The sequence below is a fragment of the Engystomops pustulosus genome, chromosome 11, assembly GCF_040894005.1.
Source record: "Engystomops pustulosus chromosome 11, aEngPut4.maternal, whole genome shotgun sequence".
NCBI lineage: Eukaryota > Metazoa > Chordata > Amphibia > Anura > Leptodactylidae > Engystomops > Engystomops pustulosus.
Genome location: NC_092421.1, coordinates 13142057 through 13164780, shown reverse-complemented (window position 1 = coordinate 13164780; position 22724 = coordinate 13142057). Strand labels below are relative to the sequence as shown.

The following is a 22724-nucleotide window of genomic DNA, read 5'->3' as shown; positions in this document are numbered from 1 at the left end:
TTTCTACAATAACAAGGTTTACAATAGTGCAATATGATGCACTGTAACATTTAAAGAGAACCCGTCATGCAAAATAACCCCCCTAAACTAAATATATTTTCATAAACTGCCATTAGAGAGCATTGCCTCTATCCCTTCATTGTCCCTCTACATGCCTGTAAACCTAAGCAGTGAGGTCCTAAAGCTGTATGCAAATGACCTGTGAAATGTCCAATGAGTCATTAGCATATTCAAGCTGTCCACTCTATTCATGAGTGGGAGGCACAGCCACACCCCCAGTGCTTGACTGACAGCCTGTATAATGGTGTGAGGCTGTATAATGGTGTGCTTCCTGGTGCTGGTGGCCACACCCCCTGCAGCCTGTGTGTGTGTGTGTGTGTGTTTAGGAGAGAAACAGCAGCTCCAGGCAGCCATGTTACAGCAGAACATGTCAGGTACTTGTGTAGCTGATGTCTGTGTCTCTCACCTGTATATTAGGAGGATGCAGCATGTCAGCAGATGCAGCACACACACTAGCAATGCTTTACTATACATTACACACAGACATGAGCAGGGGGAGGAGAGGGGAGGGGTAACAGTGGTGACATCACTGCCTCTGACCATGTGACCAGCCTCATTTACATGATAAAAAATAGATGATTTTACAATGAATAATGTATGAAATAACTAGATAAAGGCTGGGATGGGATCCTTGTGAGCTGCTCCAACAGGAAGAGGTGACAGGACTAGTGACACAGACCTGATGACAGGTGTCCTTTAAATCACATTAAAAATATGCCAATTCAGCAACAAATGTTGAAAAAGAACCATAGTGAATAAACCAACAACATATTATACAGTAAATGCCAATCCGTATAAAGGTACATTTATAAATATATTACCTGGAAATGTAATATAAATCAGTTGCCACAAAAGAAGCAACGAAAAGGAAAAAATAAATATCCGTGCTGCCTTCATATTGAAATACCCTGGGGCCCTTGGGCATGAGATGGTGCTGAATAAGCATTACACAGATATTATAAAAGAACGATGAAATATAAATCACAAACATTTCCCATGTTGATGCCCTCCTCATGTACTTGTATGAATCTGTCCACTGCAAATAGGGTCAAGAAGGTCATTCTAATTGTGTCACATCTGCTCCATTGCAGAAAATAAATGAACAGGATTTTATTCAATAATAATAAAAAGTAATAATTATATCTCGGCAAATCTGTTTAGCATGAATGTGAAGCAGAACAAGAGCCTGGTGAGTGGAGAAAGAATAGAATAGACTAAGCTCTTGGGAGCAGGGTCCTCACTCCTATTGTTCCGAATGATTGTTAGTTCTTGTAATGTAATATATTTGTATATGTCCCCTATGATTTGTAAAGCGCTACGGAATATTATGGCGCTATAGAAACAAAGATTATTATCCTCATCTCTTACAATATAGATTACAGAATTTCTAATAGGCAACTTTTACTATTGATATTAAAGGGCACCTACCACCACGAATCTACCTATAAAGGTAGATCGGGTAGTAGGTGGATGTAAGGGACGTGAGGAGAGCTCTTTTTAGAGCTAATCCTCACGTCCCCGCTAACTTTTGGTAAACTTTATTCCCCTAATATGTAAATTTTGTTATGCGGCTACTGGGGCGTGGAGTAGCCGGGCACGAGGCTACACAGCACGGCTACTCCACGCCCCAGTAGCCTCGTTACTCCTCCTACCCTGATGTGTGCGGCGCGCAGCTCCTTGTAGCTGCGTGCCCTCGTCAGACAAGCCGGCTACTGCGCATGTGCAGAACGCAGGCCCGCGGCTGAGCAACCACAGCTCCGAGGCCGGAGCTACTGCGCATGCGCAGAACGCCGGCTTGTCGGACGTGGGCACGCAGCTACGAGGAGCTGCGCGCCGCACACATCAGGGTAGGAGGAGTAACATGGCTACGGGGGCGTGGAGTACCCGCGCTGTGTAGCCTCGTGCCCGGCTACTCCAGGGCCCAGTAGCCGCATAACAAAATTTACATATTAGGGGAATAAAGTTTACCAAAAGTTAGCGGGGACGTGAGGCTTAGCTCTAAAAAGAGCTATCCTCACGTCCCTTACATCCACCTACCACCCGATCTACCTTTATAGGTAGAATCGTGGTGGTAGGTTCCCTTTAAGTCTGTTGAAAGGTTTGTACCGTATATATTCTCGAGTATAAGCCGAGGGTAGGAAATGCATTGGTCCCAGCCTGCCCCTAGTATACAGTCTGCAGCCCCTGCCCCCCAGTATACAGCTTAAGTATAAGCCGAGTGAGGGTTTTGCAGCGCATTTTATGTGCGGAAAAACTCAGCAGATATTCTAATATATACAGTAATTATTTTGGTAAACTCATTGAACACATGCATCAATGTAAACAGTTGCACAAATCAGATACTTACAATACAATAGCGTTTTCAAAGCAAATATCAGTCATTGTTTTGTCCACAATAACCATATCTGTATCGAACACCTCATGTCCAAGTCTCAACATGCAGAATACAGCATAACGATCCGATTCTGTAAAGAAAGAAAAACACGCTGTTACAGAGAGCTCACCAGCTTGTAAATTCATTGGAAAGACCTTTACATGGGGTATAAAGAACATTCAACATAAACTCAAACACCCAAAAAAAACCCTGATAAATCATTCCCTTATGGGAAATCTACCAGTACCTTAAATCAAAGTTAAACTAAACAGGGAGGTCCAGGAGGGAGGTTATGAGAGGCGCGAATAATCAGCAGCCCAAAGCACAAGCGAGTAGGTGTAGGGGTTTTTTTTTTTTGGTGTATTTTATTAGTTAAAACGAAATAAAAGTTTTACATTTTTTCCCCCCCATTTATATTCTTATTTGGGGCCAAAAGTGGAAAAGACTTTTTTGTAATATATAGTACATATTTTTTTTTTAGTTTTCAAATTCACTCAGAATTAACATTATTAATGAATTCCCCATTTTGTTTTGATACATTATATGTATAGCCTTGGGCAAACAGGGCAACCGTTTTTGAAAACGCATCCGTTTTTGACAGGTTTGACCAATTATCTTAATTAAAACTGGTCAAAAACGCATGCTTAAAAATGGCCCAAAAACGGGTTCAAAACGCCACGTGTGCCACCACCTTAAAACAGCATCCACCCACTTTTCAAACAGGATTAATTTTCCCAGACCCGTTGACTTCCAATTCAAAGTTTGTGACTTCTATAGGACAACAGGTCAGTAAAAACAGTTATAACTAGAACACTAACAGAACAAACGCAGTGTCCAATGGAAAAAAAAAACAAAACAAAAACAAAACACCTGTATGAACTGACTGATTAATTTAGATGCCGCTCGGCCGCTTTACACCGACATGGGATTGATCCTGGGCATGTCCAGAGAAACTTACTCTATGTGGTGTGCTGTATTTACCGGACCGGACCCAGTACTGACATGCTTTATGTGGATTTTACAATCCACAGCATGTACATTTTCTGCTACAGATTCACTTGCAGGCCTTTCCTCTCTCAATGGGAGAGAAGAGATCAAATCCATTCTGTATGTTAAAGAGGACCTGTGACCCTTAGACCAGCGGCACACATGGTGTTTTGAACCTGTTTTGGGGCCGTTTTTTAAGCAGTCCGGTAAAAAAACGCATGCGGTTTTTTGAAAACGCATCCGTTTTTGAACGGTTTTTACCAATTATCTTAATTTAAACGGGTCAAAAACGGATGAGTTTTTTTAAAAAAAAGGTTGCATTTTTTAACGGACTGCTTAGAAACAGCCCAAAAAACGGGTTCAAAATGCCACATGTGCCGCCGGGCTTTAAAAAAAGACGCACTAGGAGCTGCTTACCAAGGGTGGTGTCACAGATGGCGTTTTTAGGCCGTTTTTGGGCCCTTTTTTTAGATTGTAAAAAACCGCATATGTTAAAAAACGCATCAGTTTCCAAAAACCGCATGCGGTTTTTACAATCAGAAAACGCACTAAAAACAGCCCAAAAAAACGGCCTAAAAACGCCATGTGTGACATCACCCTAAAGCTCTTAGCGCTACTCCATTTTTAGCAGTGTTAAACTGCTAGCTTTATCGGAACCCTCCGACACTGCAGAGCCATAGCCTCAGAACGCTGGAGCGAGCTTACAGTGGTTTGGGGCACTCATGAGGGGGCGGTCCTAGGAGGCAGTGACTGCCAAATGAAGCCCGGCAGTCACTGCCAGCCTATGGCATGGGAGGCCAACCAAAAAGAAACCTCAAAAAAAGGGGGGAGGGAGGGGTCATCACCCAATGCACCCACTCGCTCGGCTCAAAGAGCCACCATTATACACCAAAAAAAAAGAGCGAGAATACAATAACAAAGTCACCAAGTAATAAAATATGAATATTTTATTTAGACAGATTAATAATACAATAACGAGAAATATGGCATGGGAGGGCCAGTCCGGGGAAGAAGCAGCACCTCGGAACACCCCTTCATGAACACGCCGGATTGAGCTTACATCGGTAAGCTTCGGAGGCTATGGCACTGCAGTGTCAGAGGGTTCTGATAAAGCTAGCGACTTAACACGGCTAAAAACGGGGTAGCGCTAGGAGCTGCTTACTTTAGTAAGTAGTGCAGTTTGTTTTTTTTAGGGTGACAGATCACTTCTTTAAGTAGCAGCAGGACTGTGAAAAATGACATTTATATGTAAGCTGGACTTGGAGCACAAGAGGATGTCCTCACAACATTGTGCTTTTAGATATGTAATAAACATAATATGAAATGTAATTTGCATCTTGGCAAACGTTAAATTAATAAATATAAATAAAGAAATCACATAAGTAGCAAAATCACTAAACTGCTACCGGTAATAAAAAAGTAAATGGAGATTAGATCTCTGTAATCTAGTATCCTGTGGGACCGCCAGCCCCTCGGATCGATAAGTTCAGCCTTTATTTGATGGAGTAACTGTATCAAGAGAGGAGTTTCACAAGCATTCCTATCTGCTAATGGAAATATTTCCTTGCCAGTATGAAGGGATTAAGTCTGCTGGCAGTGTATAAAAGCCTATTACAAGTAAAAAGCAGCTTACGTGGCTACAAAAGGCTAAAAATTAAAAAAACTTTAAAATAAGGATATTAAACAGACATAAAAAAAAACTATTTGACGGATAGATCATTTATGAAAAATGTATTTTGCATTTCTGAGCCAAATTAAAAACAAAGAAAAAACGCACACGGATACAAAAGCAATAATACAGATAAACACAATCATTATGTACACAGTTAATAACAGCCGGACACTTACCTGCAGAAAGAATTGTAATTTTGCATTATCTTTCATACTCACTGGAGGACAGAGACAAACACAATTATGTTCCCTGCGGCCATCAATAGAATCCATGCTATTATTTTGCCATTTGTCAGCCATGGCAACGCGCCTTGCTTTGTACTGCAGTTAAATATCCCCCCCAATGTGCAGAATTCTGCAGTTATTACACTAGAGATCCACATAGTACAGACACATACAAGAAACTTTGTTATATATATATACACACATATATCAAAGAAATATTTGAATAGTTTGCCAAATGCGTTTTTGAGACAATTTGGAAGAGTGTCAGCTCACTGAGGGATCAGATTACATCTGCCTATAGATGTCTATGGAGACTAGGCACAGGGTAATTTCTCAGGACTTGCAATAAGCTGAAACTATTGCACTGCCTGGCGAACCTCGAGGAATATCTGTGTGCTGAAACACTCTGCTGAGAAAGCAGGTGGGAGAGGGGGATGAACTCCTGTACAGTGTAACAGCCTGTGAAGCTACAGCACAAAGGGGCTTTGGGTTAATTTCCCAGGAGTTCTTCAGTATCAGTAGCATATTTTTAAAAGTTGATATTAGAAAGAAAGAGGCCATGGATCATAAATATAAGAAAAAAACTACCACAGTCACGGAGCCTGGATCTATGAGTAAGTGTCCCTGGTTTATCATGATGGATTTCCATGGTAGATTTCCTTTAAGAGCAAGCAACTTTCCTTGGCTCAAAGGAATGATAGCACATCAGGGGGGACTATCAGCACATTGTAATGAATGAGGAGGAAAACCCGCATACTGTAGTATGGCAGTATATGATAGGATCGTATAGACAACCTAGGGTTAAAGTACCCTAGGGAGTCTGAAAAATAGTAAAAAAAAATTATAATTCAAAAAAATTCAAAATCACCCCCCTTTCCCCAAAACTGATATAAATAAACAGTACAAATCATAAACACATTGGGTATTGCCGTGTCCAAAAATGCCCGATCAAAATATAACGGTTTTCCACTGTGGTTGACCCCATAACAGAAAACAGCGCCCAAAGTCGAAAATGGCACTGTCATTTAAAGGAAACCTACCACTTGAAGTGGCAGGTATAAGAGGGAACTACCGAGCACCAGCTCAGGGTGAGCTGGTGCCGGAGCTTATTTTTGTTAGTGTTTTAAACCGCAGTATCGCGGTTTAAAACACTTTTTAAACTGTATGGCTGGAGCTGCTTCGGCGCAGGGAGGTGCACGCTCGGCGCACCATGCGCGCGACCGTGCACGCGGCTACATAGGAAGTGAATGAGAGCCGCGGGCACGGTCACGCGCATGGTGCGCTGAGCGCGTACCTCCCTGCGCCGAAGCTGCTCCGGCCATACAGTTTAACCCCTTAACGCTCTATAAGGGATGTATGAAGAGGGCTCACGGGCTGAGTCCTCTTCATACAAAGGTGGGGGTTTTTGCAAAATGCATAAAACCCCCACCGCTAATAACCGCGGTCGGTGCTTGCACCGATCGTGGCTATTAACCCCCCGTTGCCGCCGCCGGCATTTAAAAGACGGCGATCGGTTGCCATGGTAGCCTCGTGTCTTCTTTTGACACGAGGCTATCTGGCAGCTGCAGATTCGTTACAATGAGCCAGTGGCTCATTGTAATGAATGAGCTGCAAAAATGCCATATATTGCAATACAGAAGTATTGCAGTATATGGTAGCAGCGATCTGACCATCTAGGGTTAATGTACCCTAGATGGTCTAAAAGATAGTGAAAAAAAAAGAAAAAAAAAAAAAAGTTTAAAAAATAAAAAAATTTTATAAAATATTAAAAGTTCAAATCACCCCCCTTTCCCTAGAACGGATATAAAACATAATAAACAGTAAAAATCACAAACATATTAGGTATCGCCGCATCCCAAAATGCCCGATCTATAAAAATATAAGACCGGTTACAGGCGGCGGTGACCTCCGAGGCGGGAAATGGCGGCCAAATGTCCGAAATGCGACTTTTACACCTTTTTACATAACATAAAAAATGAAATAAAAAATGATCAAAAGGTCGTACAGTCCTAAAAATGATAACATTGAAAACATCATCAAAAGTCGCAAAAAACTACACCTCCCACAGCTCCGTACACCAAAGTATAAAAAAGTTATTAGCGCCAGAAGATGGCAAAACCCCCCAAACATTTTTGTAAATGTATGAAAACGTTATAAAACCTATACAAAACTTGGTATCCCAGTAATCGTACCGACCCAAAGAATAAAGTAGACCTGTCATTTGGGGAGTATAGTGAAATCGGTAAAATCCAAGTCCACAAGAATAAGGCACGAATGCGTTTTTTCACCAATTTCACTGCATTTGGAATTTTTTTCCGGCTTCCCAGTACACTGCATGAAATGTTACATACCACCATTTTGAAGTGTAATTTGTTATGCAGAAAATAAGCCATAACACAGCTCTGTACATGGAAAAATAAAAAAGTAATAGATTTTTGAAGGTGGGGAGTGAAAAATGAAAACGCAAAAACACAAAAGAGCTGTGCCGAGAAGGGGTTAAAGCCTTGGACGTCTGTAAATCTTGCATTCATATCGTGAGAACCGTTTAGCCCCTTAAGGACGAAGCGGTTTTTGTTCATTTTACACTCTCCACCTTCAAAAATGTTTAACTTTTTGTACAGAGCTATGCATGGGCTTATTTTATCTGAGTAACAAATTTTAATTCTCAGTGATTATTTCATGCCGTGTACTGGGAAGCTGGAAAAAAAAAAGAATTTTGAAATGTGGCGAAATTGGCAAATAGGAAAAAAAAAAAAAAACGCATTTGTATCGCTTTATTGTGGGCTCAATTTTAATGACTTTCAATGTGCGCTCCAAATAAACACATCTACTTTATTCTTTGGTTCGGTACAATCACATAGATACCAAATTTAAAATCAGTATTATTGTGTTTCAATACATTTTCAAAAATTAAATCAATGTGTATGAAAAAAAGATTTGTTTTGCCATTTTCTGTTGCCAAAACCGTTGTCATACCTCGATGTACAGAGCCGCTTAAGCGAGATGAGCTGACGTTTTCATTGCTTTTGAGGACTGGGTAACCGAGCGTGAGTTAAAGGGAATCTATATCTGTTTAGTATAAGTCACTGATCTTTTTTGTCCGTAGCCCCTGGCACTTGTAGTATGTATTTGGTACAGAAATTGTATACGCGCTCATCTCAAATAGGACTCCTAATAAAGATTGTGTATTACTGAATTTATTTAAGCTTCTCGTTGCATGTTATGGAATGCCATGTCCTATGGCAGTGGTGGCGAACCTATGGCACGGGTGCCAGAGGTGGCACTCGGAGCCCTCTCTTTGGGCACCCAGGCCATCACCCAGCACAAAGGTCTCCATTCAGGACTCAAGACCTGAATCAAGGAGGTGTGGACTGAGCGTGATTATCATTGTAGCCCCTTCTCTGGACCTGCGATTCATCCTGTTAAGGGGACTTTAAAGGGAAACTACAATAATACGAGTTTCTCCTTCTTTTTCCTGTATTGGTGTCCTCAGGGCGCCAATACGTTTGAAACCTGTTACTTTAAATTGCCATTTGGCCCGCTGTGAAAAATATGTGGCTTTTGCTTGCAGTTTCGGCACTCGGTCCCTAAAAGGTTCGCCATCACTGTCCTATGGGATCATAATGTTTTGTGTTTTGTCTTTTTGCACTGTGATGTCCAACCACATATTATAGCGCCATACAATATGACAGTGCCCCATGATGTCATAAGGTCCTATGATCTTAAGGCCTGTAATGAAAAAAAGCCCCATCAGATTTGTTGGGGGGGGGGGGGGGAGTGAGAAGTGTTTGGGTTAGACTTAATAACTTGAATAATTTCTTGGGAGTTGTGAGAGAACAGCAAAGAAACATTTTTTTTTTGTGTCAACAGGATATTAGGGTTCCTTTGCCACCCACACCCATGTAGTATACAGTATACAATGATAAAATATACAGTTCTGACTTGCATACAAATTCAATTTAAGAACAAACCTACAGACCCTATCTTGTATGTAACCCGGGGACTGCCTGTACTCACTCACCCCAGATGTTCGGCGCGGTTCCCGACGGTTGATCTTCTCTCGCTGGCAGAGTCGCGTCCATGCGATCTGCTGGTGGGCGCACACTATGATGCGGCGGTGTCACCGCTGATGATGTCCTCAGCGGCGACAACGCCAGATCATACTGTGCGCCCACCAGCAGATCGCATGGACGCGACTCTGCCAGCGAGAGAAGAGGAACCGTCGGGAACCGCGCCAAGGATCCGGACGTCGGAGGGTGAGTATTGAGTTTTCAAAAATTTTTTCTATTATACACGACTTATACACGAGTATATACAGTACTTGGATAAAAAGCTACAATAACAGAGGGACCCCCACTGATGCCACGCTGCCCGCAACATTTGTTTACTGGAAATACGGAGGGGTTTGTTTGGGAAAGTGCAGAAAAGCAGTTCATCAATCTTCCGCCGGCTTTGATCAATGCGCTGCATGTAGCAGGAGCGAATGTTCGTGCTGCCGGTGGTTTTCATCATGGAGGATAAAGGGGGTTATTGTCTGACGCTTGATACAGCAGGAAAAAAACTATGCAGAGAAAATGACTTAAGATTCCAAAGAATTCCAGCTTTCTATTTTAACAAAGAGGAGCTTAAGAGTTTCGGCAATTCCTGTATGGAAGCTGGAATGTGTTTCAAACAGAACTGTAAAGCCCAATACACAGCGGAGCTGTCAAAGAGCCTGTGTGCATCAATTATACATGCAAGAGTGTTTCATGTGCCAGCCTTCATAGCACGGCTGCAGCCATTAGTGCAGCATGGGCCAAGGGAAACACACAAAAATGCAATAATTAAAAACTGAAATGTAGAAGAATTCTTATTTACTGGAGCGCATGAGAATGTGCACTGACATCCAGGGGAGTTTATATAACACAGGCCAAAACGATGAATGTGGTCAGTCTGAGTATAACGGACTGACCAGGCGTGGCCGGATTTCATGGCCGACCAAAGTGATGAGGACAGGACTGTTATTTTGATTACAATTCGCCACTGCTGTTTTGTGGGGAAGGGACTCCTTGCATCATATACCACTGCTGATATAAGGCACAGAATCCCATTCTCGGCACTGTCTGAATGAGCACTATGAGAAGGAAGCCTAATGTTGTGCATCAATGCAGTTAACGCGACCTGTGAATGACATAATGCTGAATAAGGATAGTTTCACATTGGCCGCTGCGCATCCATTGCATGGTCTCCCTTTTGCTTGGTCTCCACGCCCCCCAAAATAACTGAACATAACACCCGATTTCTCAGCCTCATCAGCGGAAAAAAAAACCCTGAAGTTTCATCAAGTAATTTTATTGCCTTCCGTGATCGGCATCCGTGAAAATCAGCCGACAGGTTTCAAAATTTTTCACAAGGACAACAGATCAGTGAAAAAAAGTAAGAAAATTAAAACACCCATCCAAAACAATGGCTTTGTGAGGCACCATCGAAATTATAGAACCATGGATGTGAAAAACACCACCCTTACAATGCGATTTTGTTTTAAATTCACCCTCCCAAAAAAAAATGTGACCCCTGAAAATTAGAAAGGGTTGTACCAAGTTTACAAGTGATTCCCAATCATGTGGAGAACCAACTGATTGGTAAGTGTCCTACTACCGGGACCTCCACCAATCCATAATAAACTAAATCCAGGGGTTTAGTAGACCAATGGTGTAGGCGGAGCCAGTCAGGTCAGAAGCCATGAATAAATTACTTATCTGTGGAGCCAAGGGGCACCCGGCAGAGTGCCTTAGGCTCGGTTGCATATTTTTAAAAGCTTTATTTCTACAAAATGCGGCACTTCTAAGACATACGGTACTAAAAGACGGTTGGGCGGGGGCGAGTAGTATGAATCTACCATCAGCAAATCTGATGGTAAATGTTCTTTAAAGAGTTTGTCCAATTCTAAAGTTGGTTTTTAGTAATGAACTGTATCGGCGATTGCATTTCATTAAAGGAAAAGAGTTTGCTCTCCAATAATCAGGCGGCTTTCCTTCACCTCTTATGGGAGGGCTTGAGACTAAGGCAAGCCGCACATGACGTAGATTGTCATGCTTTGCGTTAGATACATCAACTTGTAGTCCATCTGCATCATCACAAAGTTTATAAATGGTGCAGAGTAAGCAGAAGCTTTACTATATAAAATATATACATTATCTATACAGGACGTGGAAAATTAAATTCTAGGTCACAAGAAAGTCAGCCATTAACACAGTTGCTCATTAAGCCTTAGGCTACATTCACACGGACGTATGAAAACGTATGAATCCGTACCGTACCGTTTTTTTTACGGGTTACATACGGCCACATTCATTTCAATGGACAATACGTCTGACCATTTATATTGCCGTTGTTAACTCCTTTCTGTACCGTACACCGGCCATATAAAAATATAGAGCATGTCCCATTTTCTCCCGTATTTCAGTTCCGTATGCCCTAGAAGTCTATGGGGACGTATAAAATACGGGTTACATACGTGCTGCTTACGGATGAAAACCGTCACATATCTACGGCCCGTAAATACGGGACTGGAGAAATCATACGTGCGTGTGAATGTAGCCTTAGTCTGCTTGGGCTGGATCATCATCGTGGTTTCCGTAGACATGGTCTAGGCACCAGCCATTGATTTTACCATCATATAGAGAGTATGGCCGAAGTAGATGACGACTTCTCCTACAGGCCCCAGCAGGGAATCTGCCATAATGGGAGGGAGACACGTCATCTGTCGCAGACTTCTTGTCATCTTCAGCATCACAGCAACAGCGTTCCATCTTTCCTTCGCTTTAATGGAGGCAAAAGAAAGCAGACAACTGCCTGATCTTCCCAAGATGACGTTATACAATGTTTGTTTTGCTCATGCCCCTTTTACCAATCCTCATGCGGCCCAGAACTTTACTCCAATTATGACACTGACCGTACCACTAGACGTACTTACATACACTGGGCATATGCCAGGCCTGCATAGAGTTAAACATTTCGGGTAAACAGGGTCTTATATGGGCCTTGATCAATGATACTCAAGGGGACAAGGCCATAAATAACAAAAGGAGGTAAAATATTTGGCGAAATCTGCCATGATATAAATATATAGGACACCATAAAGAATCTGGAATGAGCAGTGGGCTAGGAAACAAATGCACCGAGCACTTACTTTCTTTACTGCCGAAGTGTTCAGAGTCCTTCCACATGAGGGGAATTCTTATCCCTGTATAAAAGTAATAAGGTGATTATTATTCATATTCTTAACAATGATTTCATATTATATCATCTAACCAATCACAGCTCCCCTTTAAAATATTCATGAGCACCGGTAAAATGAAAGCCAAGCTGTGATTGGTTGCCATGGGCAACTGGAAATATTCTGACTTTCAGACACTTGATAAATTTGCCCCAATATATAGAGCGATCACATAAATGCTACTATCCTAAAAAGTATTGCCTCCAAAACAGAACAATTTAGTTAACCCCTGAGTCAAGGTTTGACAATACACTTTCTGTGTCACTGGAGTGTAATGGAAACTAAAAACGGAAGGGGAATTGGTCTTTGTTCCACATAGACTTTAATGGGATAATTATTAATATATGGGCTGCTATACTTTTCTTTTGGCTACTTATAACAGAATGTGTAACGGATCCAGTGATTGTGGGTTTTAGGCCTCATGCTGTAACCTGTGCGAGCATGTGGTCAGGTGCAGGAGAGAGGAGGGGGGGGGGGGTACAGCTCACCCCTGCCCCCTCCATACAAATCCAAGTGACCTCCGCCACAATACAGCAAAAAACATGTCCCATATTTCACACAGCGGCCACCCAGCCAGGTCACGGTGCAGGGAGATATAGAGCGACATAGACCTCTATGGGTGTCGCGACTAGGCCCCCATTAGGGAGCTTGCAATGTGAATGCCAATGCACTGCAATTGCTCGTGTGCAGACCTCGGCCCGATTGCATGCATGACCGCACCCTTAGCCCTAAAGGTGTAGTCACACGTTGCAAACGCAGCACTAGGGTACGGGGACAGGCCTCGGCTTGATAGCTTATGCGTTTTAATGGAAACACATGCGATCGGTAACCAGTACCTGGTTCCATAGAGATGCATACACTATCAGGCAGAGTCTCGTCCCGGTACCCTAGTGCAGTGATTTTCAACCTGTGTGCCGCGACACAAGGTTGAGTGTGCCGCGGGGAAAGTTCCCCGAACTACGCTGCCCCTGTGTAGAGCTGCCCCGTATTTCTGTGCACATACTTACCTCCGAGCCCCGCGTCGGCGATCCGACCCATCTTCTGTAGCTCCTGCACCGCGCGGCCCATGTCACGTGACTGACGCGACCTGATGTCAGGTCGCGTAAGTCACGTGACCAGAGGCACGCGGTGCAGGAGGTACAGAAGGTGGGCGGATCGCCATTAGGAGTGAAGGTACGTGGAAGAAGACATCAAGGGTAAGTATATAGGGTTATTATTTGTATAGGGAAGGCAGCTAGGGTCTTTTTTTTTTTTTTATTAGTAAAGGTAGGCTGGCAGAGGTCGCACTAACATTTTTCTGGAAGGGTAATAATACTCCTTTTACCATTTTTGAGGAGTATTTTTAGCCGATGAGGAGTATGAAATTTTTAGGAATACAAATATATAACTCCTAGTCGTGTATATATTTATCTATTAATGTCTACTAACGATCTAATAAACGTCTATTAATACAAGAAAATCATTAAAGCCTGAAACACGGCACACAGCACCTGGCACACTCGCCACACACAGCCCCTGGCGCGCACACACTACACACAGCACCTGGCACACACACGCCACCTAGCACACTCGCCATACACGGCCCCTGGCACACACACACTACACACAGCACCTGGCACACACACACTACACACAGCACCTGGCACACCCGCCATACACAGCCCCTGGCACACACACACTACACACAGCACCTGGCACACACACGCCACCTAGCACACTCGCCATACACGGCCCCTGGCACACACACACTACACACAGCACCTGGCACACACACACTACACACAGCACCTAGCACACTCGCCATACACGGCCCCTGGCACGCACACACTACACACAGCACCTGGCACACACACACTACACACAGCACCTAGCACACTCGCCATACACGGCCCCTGGCACACACACACTACACACAGCACCTGGCACACACACACTACACACAGCACCTGGCACACCCGCCATACACAGCCCCTGGCACACACACACTACACACAGCACCTGGCACACACACGCCACCTAGCACACTCGCCATACACGGCCCCTGGCACACACACACTACACACAGCACCTGGCACACACACACTACACACAGCACCTAGCACACTCGCCATACACGGCCCCTGGCACGCACACACTACACACAGCACCTGGCACACACACACTACACACAGCACCTAGCACACTCGCCATACACGGCCCCTGGCACACACACACTACACACAGCACCTGGCACACACACACTACACACAGCACCTGGCACACACACACTACACACAGCACCTGGCACACACACACTACACACAGCACCTAGCACACTCGCCATACACGGCCCCTGGCACGCACACACTACACACAGCACCTGGCACACACACACTACACACAGCACCTAGCACACTCGCCATACACGGCCCCTGGCACGCACACACTACACACAGCACCTGGCACACACACACTACACACAGCACCTAGCACACTCGCCATACACGGCCCCTGGCACACACACACTACACACAGCACCTGGCACACACACACTACACACAGCACCTGGCACACTCGCCACACACAGCCCCTGGCGCGCACACACTACACACAGCACCTGGCACACACACGCCACCTAGCACACTCGCCATACACGGCCCCTGGCACACACACACTACACACAGCACCTGGCACACACACGCCACCTAGCACACTCGCCATACACGGCCCCTGGCACACACACACTACACACAGCACCTGGCACACACACACTACACACAGCACCTAGCACACTCCCCATACACGGCCCCTGGCACACACACACTACACACAGCACCTGGCACACACACACTACACACGCCACCTAGCACACACTACACACAGCACCTGGCACACACACGCCACCTAGCACACTCGCCACACACGGCCCCTGGCACACACACACACTACACACAGCACCTGGCACACACACGCCACCTAGCACACTCGCCATACACGGCCCCTGGCACACACACACTACACACAGCACCTGGCACACCCGACATACACGGCCCCTGGCACACACACACTAAACACAGCACCTGGCACACACACGCCACCTAGCACACTCGCCATACACGGCCCCTGGCACACACACACTAAACACAGCACCTAGCACACTCGCCACACACAGCCCCTGGCGCGCACACACTACACACAGCACCTGGCACACACACGCCACCTAGCACACTCGCCATACACGGCCCCTGGCACACACACACTACACACAGCACCTGGCACACACACGCCACCTAGCACACTCGCCATACACGGCCCCTGGCACACACACACTACACACAGCACCTGGCACACCCGCCATACACGGCCCCTGGCACACACACACTAAACACAGCACCTGGCACACACACACTAAACACAGCACCTGGCACACACACGCCACCTAGCACACTCGCCATACACAGCCCCTGGCACACACACACTACACACAGCACCTGGCACACACACGCCACCTAGCACACTCGCCATACACGGCCCCTGGCACACACACACTACACACAGCACCTGGCACACCCGCCATACACGGCCCCTGGCACACACACACTACACACAGCACCTGGCACACACACGCCACCTAGCACACTCGCCATACACGGCCCCTGGCACACACACACTACACACGGCACCTAGCACACTCGCCATACACAGCCCCTGGCACACACACACTACACACAGCACCTGGCACACACACGCCACCTAGCACACTCGCCATACACGGCCCCTGGCACACACACACTACACACAGCACCTGGCACACACACGCCACCTAGCACACTCGCCATACACGGCCCCTGGCACACACACACTACACACAGCACCTGGCACACCCGCCATACACGGCCCCTGGCACACACACACTAAACACAGCACCTGGCACACACACACTAAACACAGCACCTGGCACACACACGCCACCTAGCACACTCGCCATACACGGCCCCTGGCCCACACACACTACACACGGCACCTAGCACACTCGCCATACACAGCCCCTGGCACACACACACTACACACAGCACCTGGCACACACACGCCACCTAGCACACTCGCCATACACGGCCCCTGGCACACACACACTACACACAGCACCTGGCACACCCGCCATACACGGCCCCTGGCACACACACACTACACACAGCACCTGGCACACACACGCCACCTAGCACACTCGCCATACACGGCCCCTGGCACACACACACTACACACGGCACCTAGCACACTCGCCATACACAGCCCCTGGCACACACACACTACACACAGCACCTGGCACACACACGCCACCTAGCACACTCGCCATACACGGCCCCTGGCACACACACACTACACACAGCACCTGGCACACCCGCCATACACGGCCCCTGGCACACACACACTACACACGGCCCCTGGCACACACACACTACACACGGCCCCTGGCACACACACACTACACACGGCCCCTGGCACACACACACTACACACAGCACCTGGCACACACACGCCACCTAGCACACTCGCCATACACGGCCCCTGGCACACACACACTACACACAGCACCTGGCACACACACGCCACCTAGCACACTCGCCATACACGGCCCCTGGCACACACACACTACACACAGCACCTGGCACACACACGCCACCTAGCACACTCGCCATACACGGCCCCTGGCACACACACACTACACACAGCACCTGGCACACCCGCCATACACGGCCCCTGGCACACACACACTACACACAGCACCTGGCACACACACGCCACCTAGCACACTCGCCATACACGGCCCCTGGCACACACACACTACACACAGCACCTGGCACACACACGCCACCTAGCACACTCGCCATACACGGCCCGTGTCACACACACGCCACACACGGCACCTAGCACACTCGCCATACACGGCCCGTGTCACACACACGCCACACACGGCACCTAGCACATTCGCCATACACGGCCCGTGTCACACACACGCCACACACGGCACCTAGCACACTCGCCATACACGGCCCGTGTCACACACACGCCACACACGGCACCTAGCACATTCGCCATACACGGCCCCTGGCACACTCGCCATACACGGTCCCTGGCACACTCGCCATACACGGTCCCTGGCACACTCGCCATACACGGTCCCTGGCACACACGGCACCTAGCACACTCGCCACACACGGTCCCTGGCACACGCTCGCCACACACGGCACCTGGCACACTTGCCACACACGGCACCTGGCACACTTGCCACACACGGCACCTGGCACACACACGCCACACTTGGCCCCTGGCACACACACGCCACACACGGCACCTGGCACACACACGCCACACACTACACACACGCCACACTTGGCCCCTGGCACACTCGCCACACACAGCACCTGGCACACTTGCCACACACAGCACCTGGCACACTTGCCACACACTACACACGGCACACTCGACATGCACACTACACACGGCACACACACAGCATACGCACTACACACGGCACACACACAGCATACGCACACTACACACACACTACATACAGCATACATACATACACACACTACACACAGCATACATACATACATACACACACTACACACAGCATACATACACACACTACACACAGCATACACACACAGCACGCACACACTACACTACACACAGAACACTACACTACACTACACACATACTACACTACACACAGCACACACACAGCACCTGGCTCACTCACTACATACAGCATACACACTACACACAGTACACATAGAGTGCAGTGAGTACAGTGTGGGTTTGCTCTCACATTGCCCTGCTCTCCGGTCCTACCAGAATTACGTAATCGCTGATACACAGGCCTGCAGGGAGAGCTGGAGCAGCAGCCACGAACCCGCATGTCTCCCCCGGGGTCTGCGCTCTCGCTGGGGGTGTCTGCAACGCGCCGCTGACACGGATCACGGCGTCACTTGTCCAGCGGAGCGGCCCTGCGCTGCGACCGCGCCACTGATATTACTCTCCTTTGCGGCGCGCGCCGAACCCCTCAGCCTGCGCGCTACAGGAAATAATTGCCATGCGTACTTTGACGCATGGCAATTATTTTGGGGGGTAATGGCGCCTCATCATGCGTCTATGACGCTTGGTGAGGCGTTAATGCGACCTCTGTAGGCTGGGGCTTTTTATTAGTAAAGGGGGCCTTTAGGGCCTTTTAATTAGAAAAGGGAGGCCTCTGGGGCCTTTTAATTAGTAAGGGAGGCCTCTAGGGCCTTTTAATTAGTAAAGGGGGGGCTCTAGGGCCTTTTAACTAGTAAAGAGAGGCCGCTACGGGCTCTTAATTTGTAAACGGAGGCCTCTAGGGTCTCTTAATTAGTAAAGGGAGGCCGCTAGAGGTTTTTATTAGTAAAGTGAGGCAGCTAGGGACTTTTTATTAGTAAAGGGAGGTCGCTAGGGTCTCTTAATTAGTAAAGGGAGGCCGCTAGGGGCTCTTAATTAGTAAAGGGAGGACGCTCGGGTCTTTTAATTAGTAAAGGGAGGCCGCTAGGGGTTTTTTATTAGTAAAGGGAGGTCGCTAGGGTCTCCTAATTAGTAAAGGGAGGCTGCTAGGGGCTCTTAATTAGTAAAGGGAGGCCGCTAGGGACTTTTTATTAGTAAAGGGAGGTCGCTAGGGTCTCTTAATTAGTAAAGGGAGGCTGCTAGGGGCTCTTAATTAGTAAAGGGAGGACGCTCGGGTCTTTTAATTAGTAAAGGGAGGCCGCTAGGGGTTTTTTATTAGTAAAGGGAGGTCGCTAGGGGTTTTTTATTAGTAAAGGGAGGCCGCTAGGGGTTTTTTATTAGTAAAGGTAGGCTGGGGCTTTTTATTAGTAAAGGGGGCCTTTAGGGCCTTTTAATTAGAAAAGGGAGGCCTCTGGGGCCTTTTAATTAGTAAGGGAGGCCTCTAGAGCCTTTTAATTAGTAAGGGAGGCCTCTAGAGCCTTTTAATTAGTAAAGGGGGGGCTCTAGGGCCTTTTAACTAGTAAAGAGAGGCCGCTACGGGCTCTTAATTTGTAAACGGAGGCCTCTAGGGTCTCTTAATTAGTAAAGGGGGGCCGCTAGAGGTTTTTATTAGTAAAGGGAGGCAGCTAGGGACTTTTTATTAGTAAAGGGAGGCCGCTAGGGGCTTTTTATTAGTAAAGGGAGGCAGCTAGGGACTTTTTATTAGTAAAGGGAGGCCGCTAGGGCCTTTTTATTAGTAAAGGGAGGCAGCTAGGGCCTTTTTATTAGTAAAGGGAGGCAGCTAGGGCCTTTTTATTAGTAAAGGGAGGCAGCTAGGGCCTTTTTATTAGTAAAGGGAGGCCGCTAGGGGCTTTTTATTAGTAAAGGGAGGCAGCTAGGGCCTTTTTATTAGTAAAGGGAGGCAGCTAGGGCCTTTTTATTAGTAAAGGGAGGCAGCTAGGGCCTTTTTATTAGTAAAGGGAGGCAGCTAGGGCCTTTTTATTAGTAAAGGGAGGCAGCTAGGGCCTTTTTATTAGTATAGGGAGGCAGCTAGGGGCTTTTTATTAGTAAAGGGAGGCCGCTAGGGGCTTTTTATTAGTAAAGGGAGGCAGCTAGGGACTTTTTATTAGTAAAGGGAGGCAGCTAGGGCCTTTTTATTAGTAAAGGGAGGCAGCTAGGGCCTTTTTATTAGTAAAGGGAGGCAGCTAGGGCCTTTTTATTAGTAAAGGGAGGCAGCTAGGGCCTTTTTATTAGTAAAGGGAGGCAGCTAGGGCCTTTTTATTAGTAAAGGGAGGCCGCTAGGGGCTTTTTATTAGTAAAGGGAGGCCGCTAGGGGTTTTTTATTAGTAAAGGGAGGCAGCTAGGGCCTTTTTATTAGTAAAGGGAGGCAGCTAGGGCCTTTTTATTAGTAAAGGGAGGCAGCTAGGGCCTTTTTATTAGTAAAGGGAGGCAGCTAGGGCCTTTTTATTAGTAAAGGGAGGCAGCTAGGGCCTTTTTATTAGTAAAGGGAGGCAGCTAGGGCCTTTTTATTAGTAAAGGGAGGCAGCTAGGGCCTTTTTATTAGTAAAGGGAGGCAGCTAGGGCCTTTTTATTAGTAAAGGGAGGCAGCTAGGGCCTTTTTATTAGTAAAGGGAGGCCGCTAGGGGCTTTTTATTAGTAAAGGGAGGCAGCTAGGGCCTTTTTATTAGTAAAGGGAGGCAGCTAGGGCCTTTTTATTAGTAAAGGGAGGCAGCTAGGGCCTTTTTATTAGTAAAGGGAGGCAGCTAGGGCCTTTTTATTAGTAAAGGGAGGCAGCTAGGGCCTTTTTATTAGTAAAGGGAGGCCGCTAGGGGTTTTTTATTAGTAAAGGGAGGTCGCTAGGGGTTTTTTATTAGTAAAGGGAGGCCGCTAGGGGTTTTTTATTAGTAAAGGTAGGCTGGGGCTTTTTATTAGTAAAGGGGGCCTTTAGGGCCTTTTAATTAGAAAAGGGAGGCCTCTGGGGCCTTTTAATTAGTAAGGGAGGCCTCTAGAGCCTTTTAATTAGTAAAGGGGGGGCTCTAGGGCCTTTTAACTAGTAAAGAGAGGCCGCTACGGGCTCTTAATTTGTAAACGGAGGCCTCTAGGGTCTCTTAATTAGTAAAGGGGGGCCGCTAGGGACTTTTTATTAGTAAAGGGAGGCAGCTAGGGCCTTTTTATTAGTAAAGGGAGGCCGCTAGGGGCTTTTTATTAGTAAAGGGAGGCAGCTAGGGCCTTTTTATTAGTAAAGGGAGGCAGCTAGGGCCTTTTTATTAGTAAAGGGAGGCAGCTAGGGCCTTTTTATTAGTAAAGGGAGGCAGCTAGGGCCTTTTTATTAGTAAAGGGAGGCAGCTAGGGCCTTTTTATTAGTAAAGGGAGGCAGCTAGGGCCTTTTTATTAGTAAAGGGAGGCCGCTAGGGGTTTTTTATTAGTAAAGGGAGGTCGCTAGGGTTTTTTTTATTAGTAAAGGGAGGCCGCTAGGGGTTTTTTATTAGTAAAGGTAGGCTGGGGCTTTTTATTAGTAAAGGGGGCCTTTAGGGCCTTTTAATTAGAAAAGGGAGGCCTCTGGGGCCTTTTAATTAGTAAGGGAGGCCTCTAGAGCCTTTTAATTAGTAAAGGGGGGGCTCTAGGGCCTTTTAACTAGTAAAGAGAGGCCGCTACGGGCTCTTAATTTGTAAACGGAGGCCTCTAGGGTCTCTTAATTAGTAAAGGGGGGCCGCTAGAGGTTTTTATTAGTAAAGGGAGGCAGCTAGGGACTTTTTATTAGTAAAGGGAGGCCGCTAGGGGCTTTTTATTAGTAAAGGGAGGCAGCTAGGGACTTTTTATTAGTAAAGGGAGGCCGCTAGGGACTTTTTATTAGTAAAGGGAGGCAGCTAGGGACTTTTTATTAGTAAAGGGAGGCCGCTAGGGCCTTTTTATTAGTAAAGGGAGGCCGCTAGGGGCTTTTTATTAGTAAAGGGAGGCCGCTAGGGGCTTTTTATTAGTAAAGGGAGGCAGCTAGGGACTTTTTATTAGTAAAGGGAGGCCGCTAGGGGCTCTTAATTAGTAAAGGGAGGCCGCTCGGGTTTTTTTTTATTAGTAAAGGGAGGCCGCTAGGGGTTTTTTATTAGTAAAGGGAGGCCTTTTATGACTGTTTTTGTGTAATTTTGTGCTATTTTGGTTGGTGGTGTGCCCCAGGATTTCCTAAGTATAAAAAGTGTGCCGCGGCTCAAAAAAGGTTGAAAATCACTGCCCTAGTGCTTCATTTATAAACACAGGGCTACGTGTGAGCGCACCTTAACCCACTTGAAAGACTCTAAAGTGCTTGCTAAGCCAAATGTGCTCAATTTGGGAATTCTGAAGCATAAAACAATAAGCCCCTCCAACATTATAGTTGTTCCTAAAGTCAGTGTGCTGGTCCGATCCCACACAGGATTGAAGTCTTTCCATCATGGAGAAATATATGTTGCAAGGACTCCCTGTCTGCCGGCCAAACTGCAGCACCAACATTGTGACAGTTCTTGCAGTACCAGTGCTGCAGTTTGGCCGGCAGACAGGGAGTCCTGGCATCAAATTTCTACATGATGCAAGAACTCCAGTCCTGTGCAATGTGGGATCGGACTAGCATACAGGAAATAAATATAAAACTGCTAAGAGAAACATCTCCACCTGTGACTGGGGTATTCTGGTATTGCCGCTCGG

General features: G+C 46.6%; 1 protein-coding gene across 1 annotated transcript in view; it reads right to left on the bottom strand.

Annotated features, from left to right (window-relative positions):
- The window catches only part of RTKN2 (rhotekin 2), a 62815-nt gene that overhangs the window by 28361 nt on the left and 11730 nt on the right, over positions 1-22724 (bottom strand). Inside the window, exons 4-5 of the mRNA XM_072130023.1 lie at positions 12489-12542; positions 2408-2525 (exon numbers count right to left, since the gene is read on the bottom strand). Coding sequence (XP_071986124.1) covers positions 2408-2525; positions 12489-12542 — 172 coding nt within the window. The remainder of the gene's footprint in view (positions 1-2407; positions 2526-12488; positions 12543-22724) is intronic.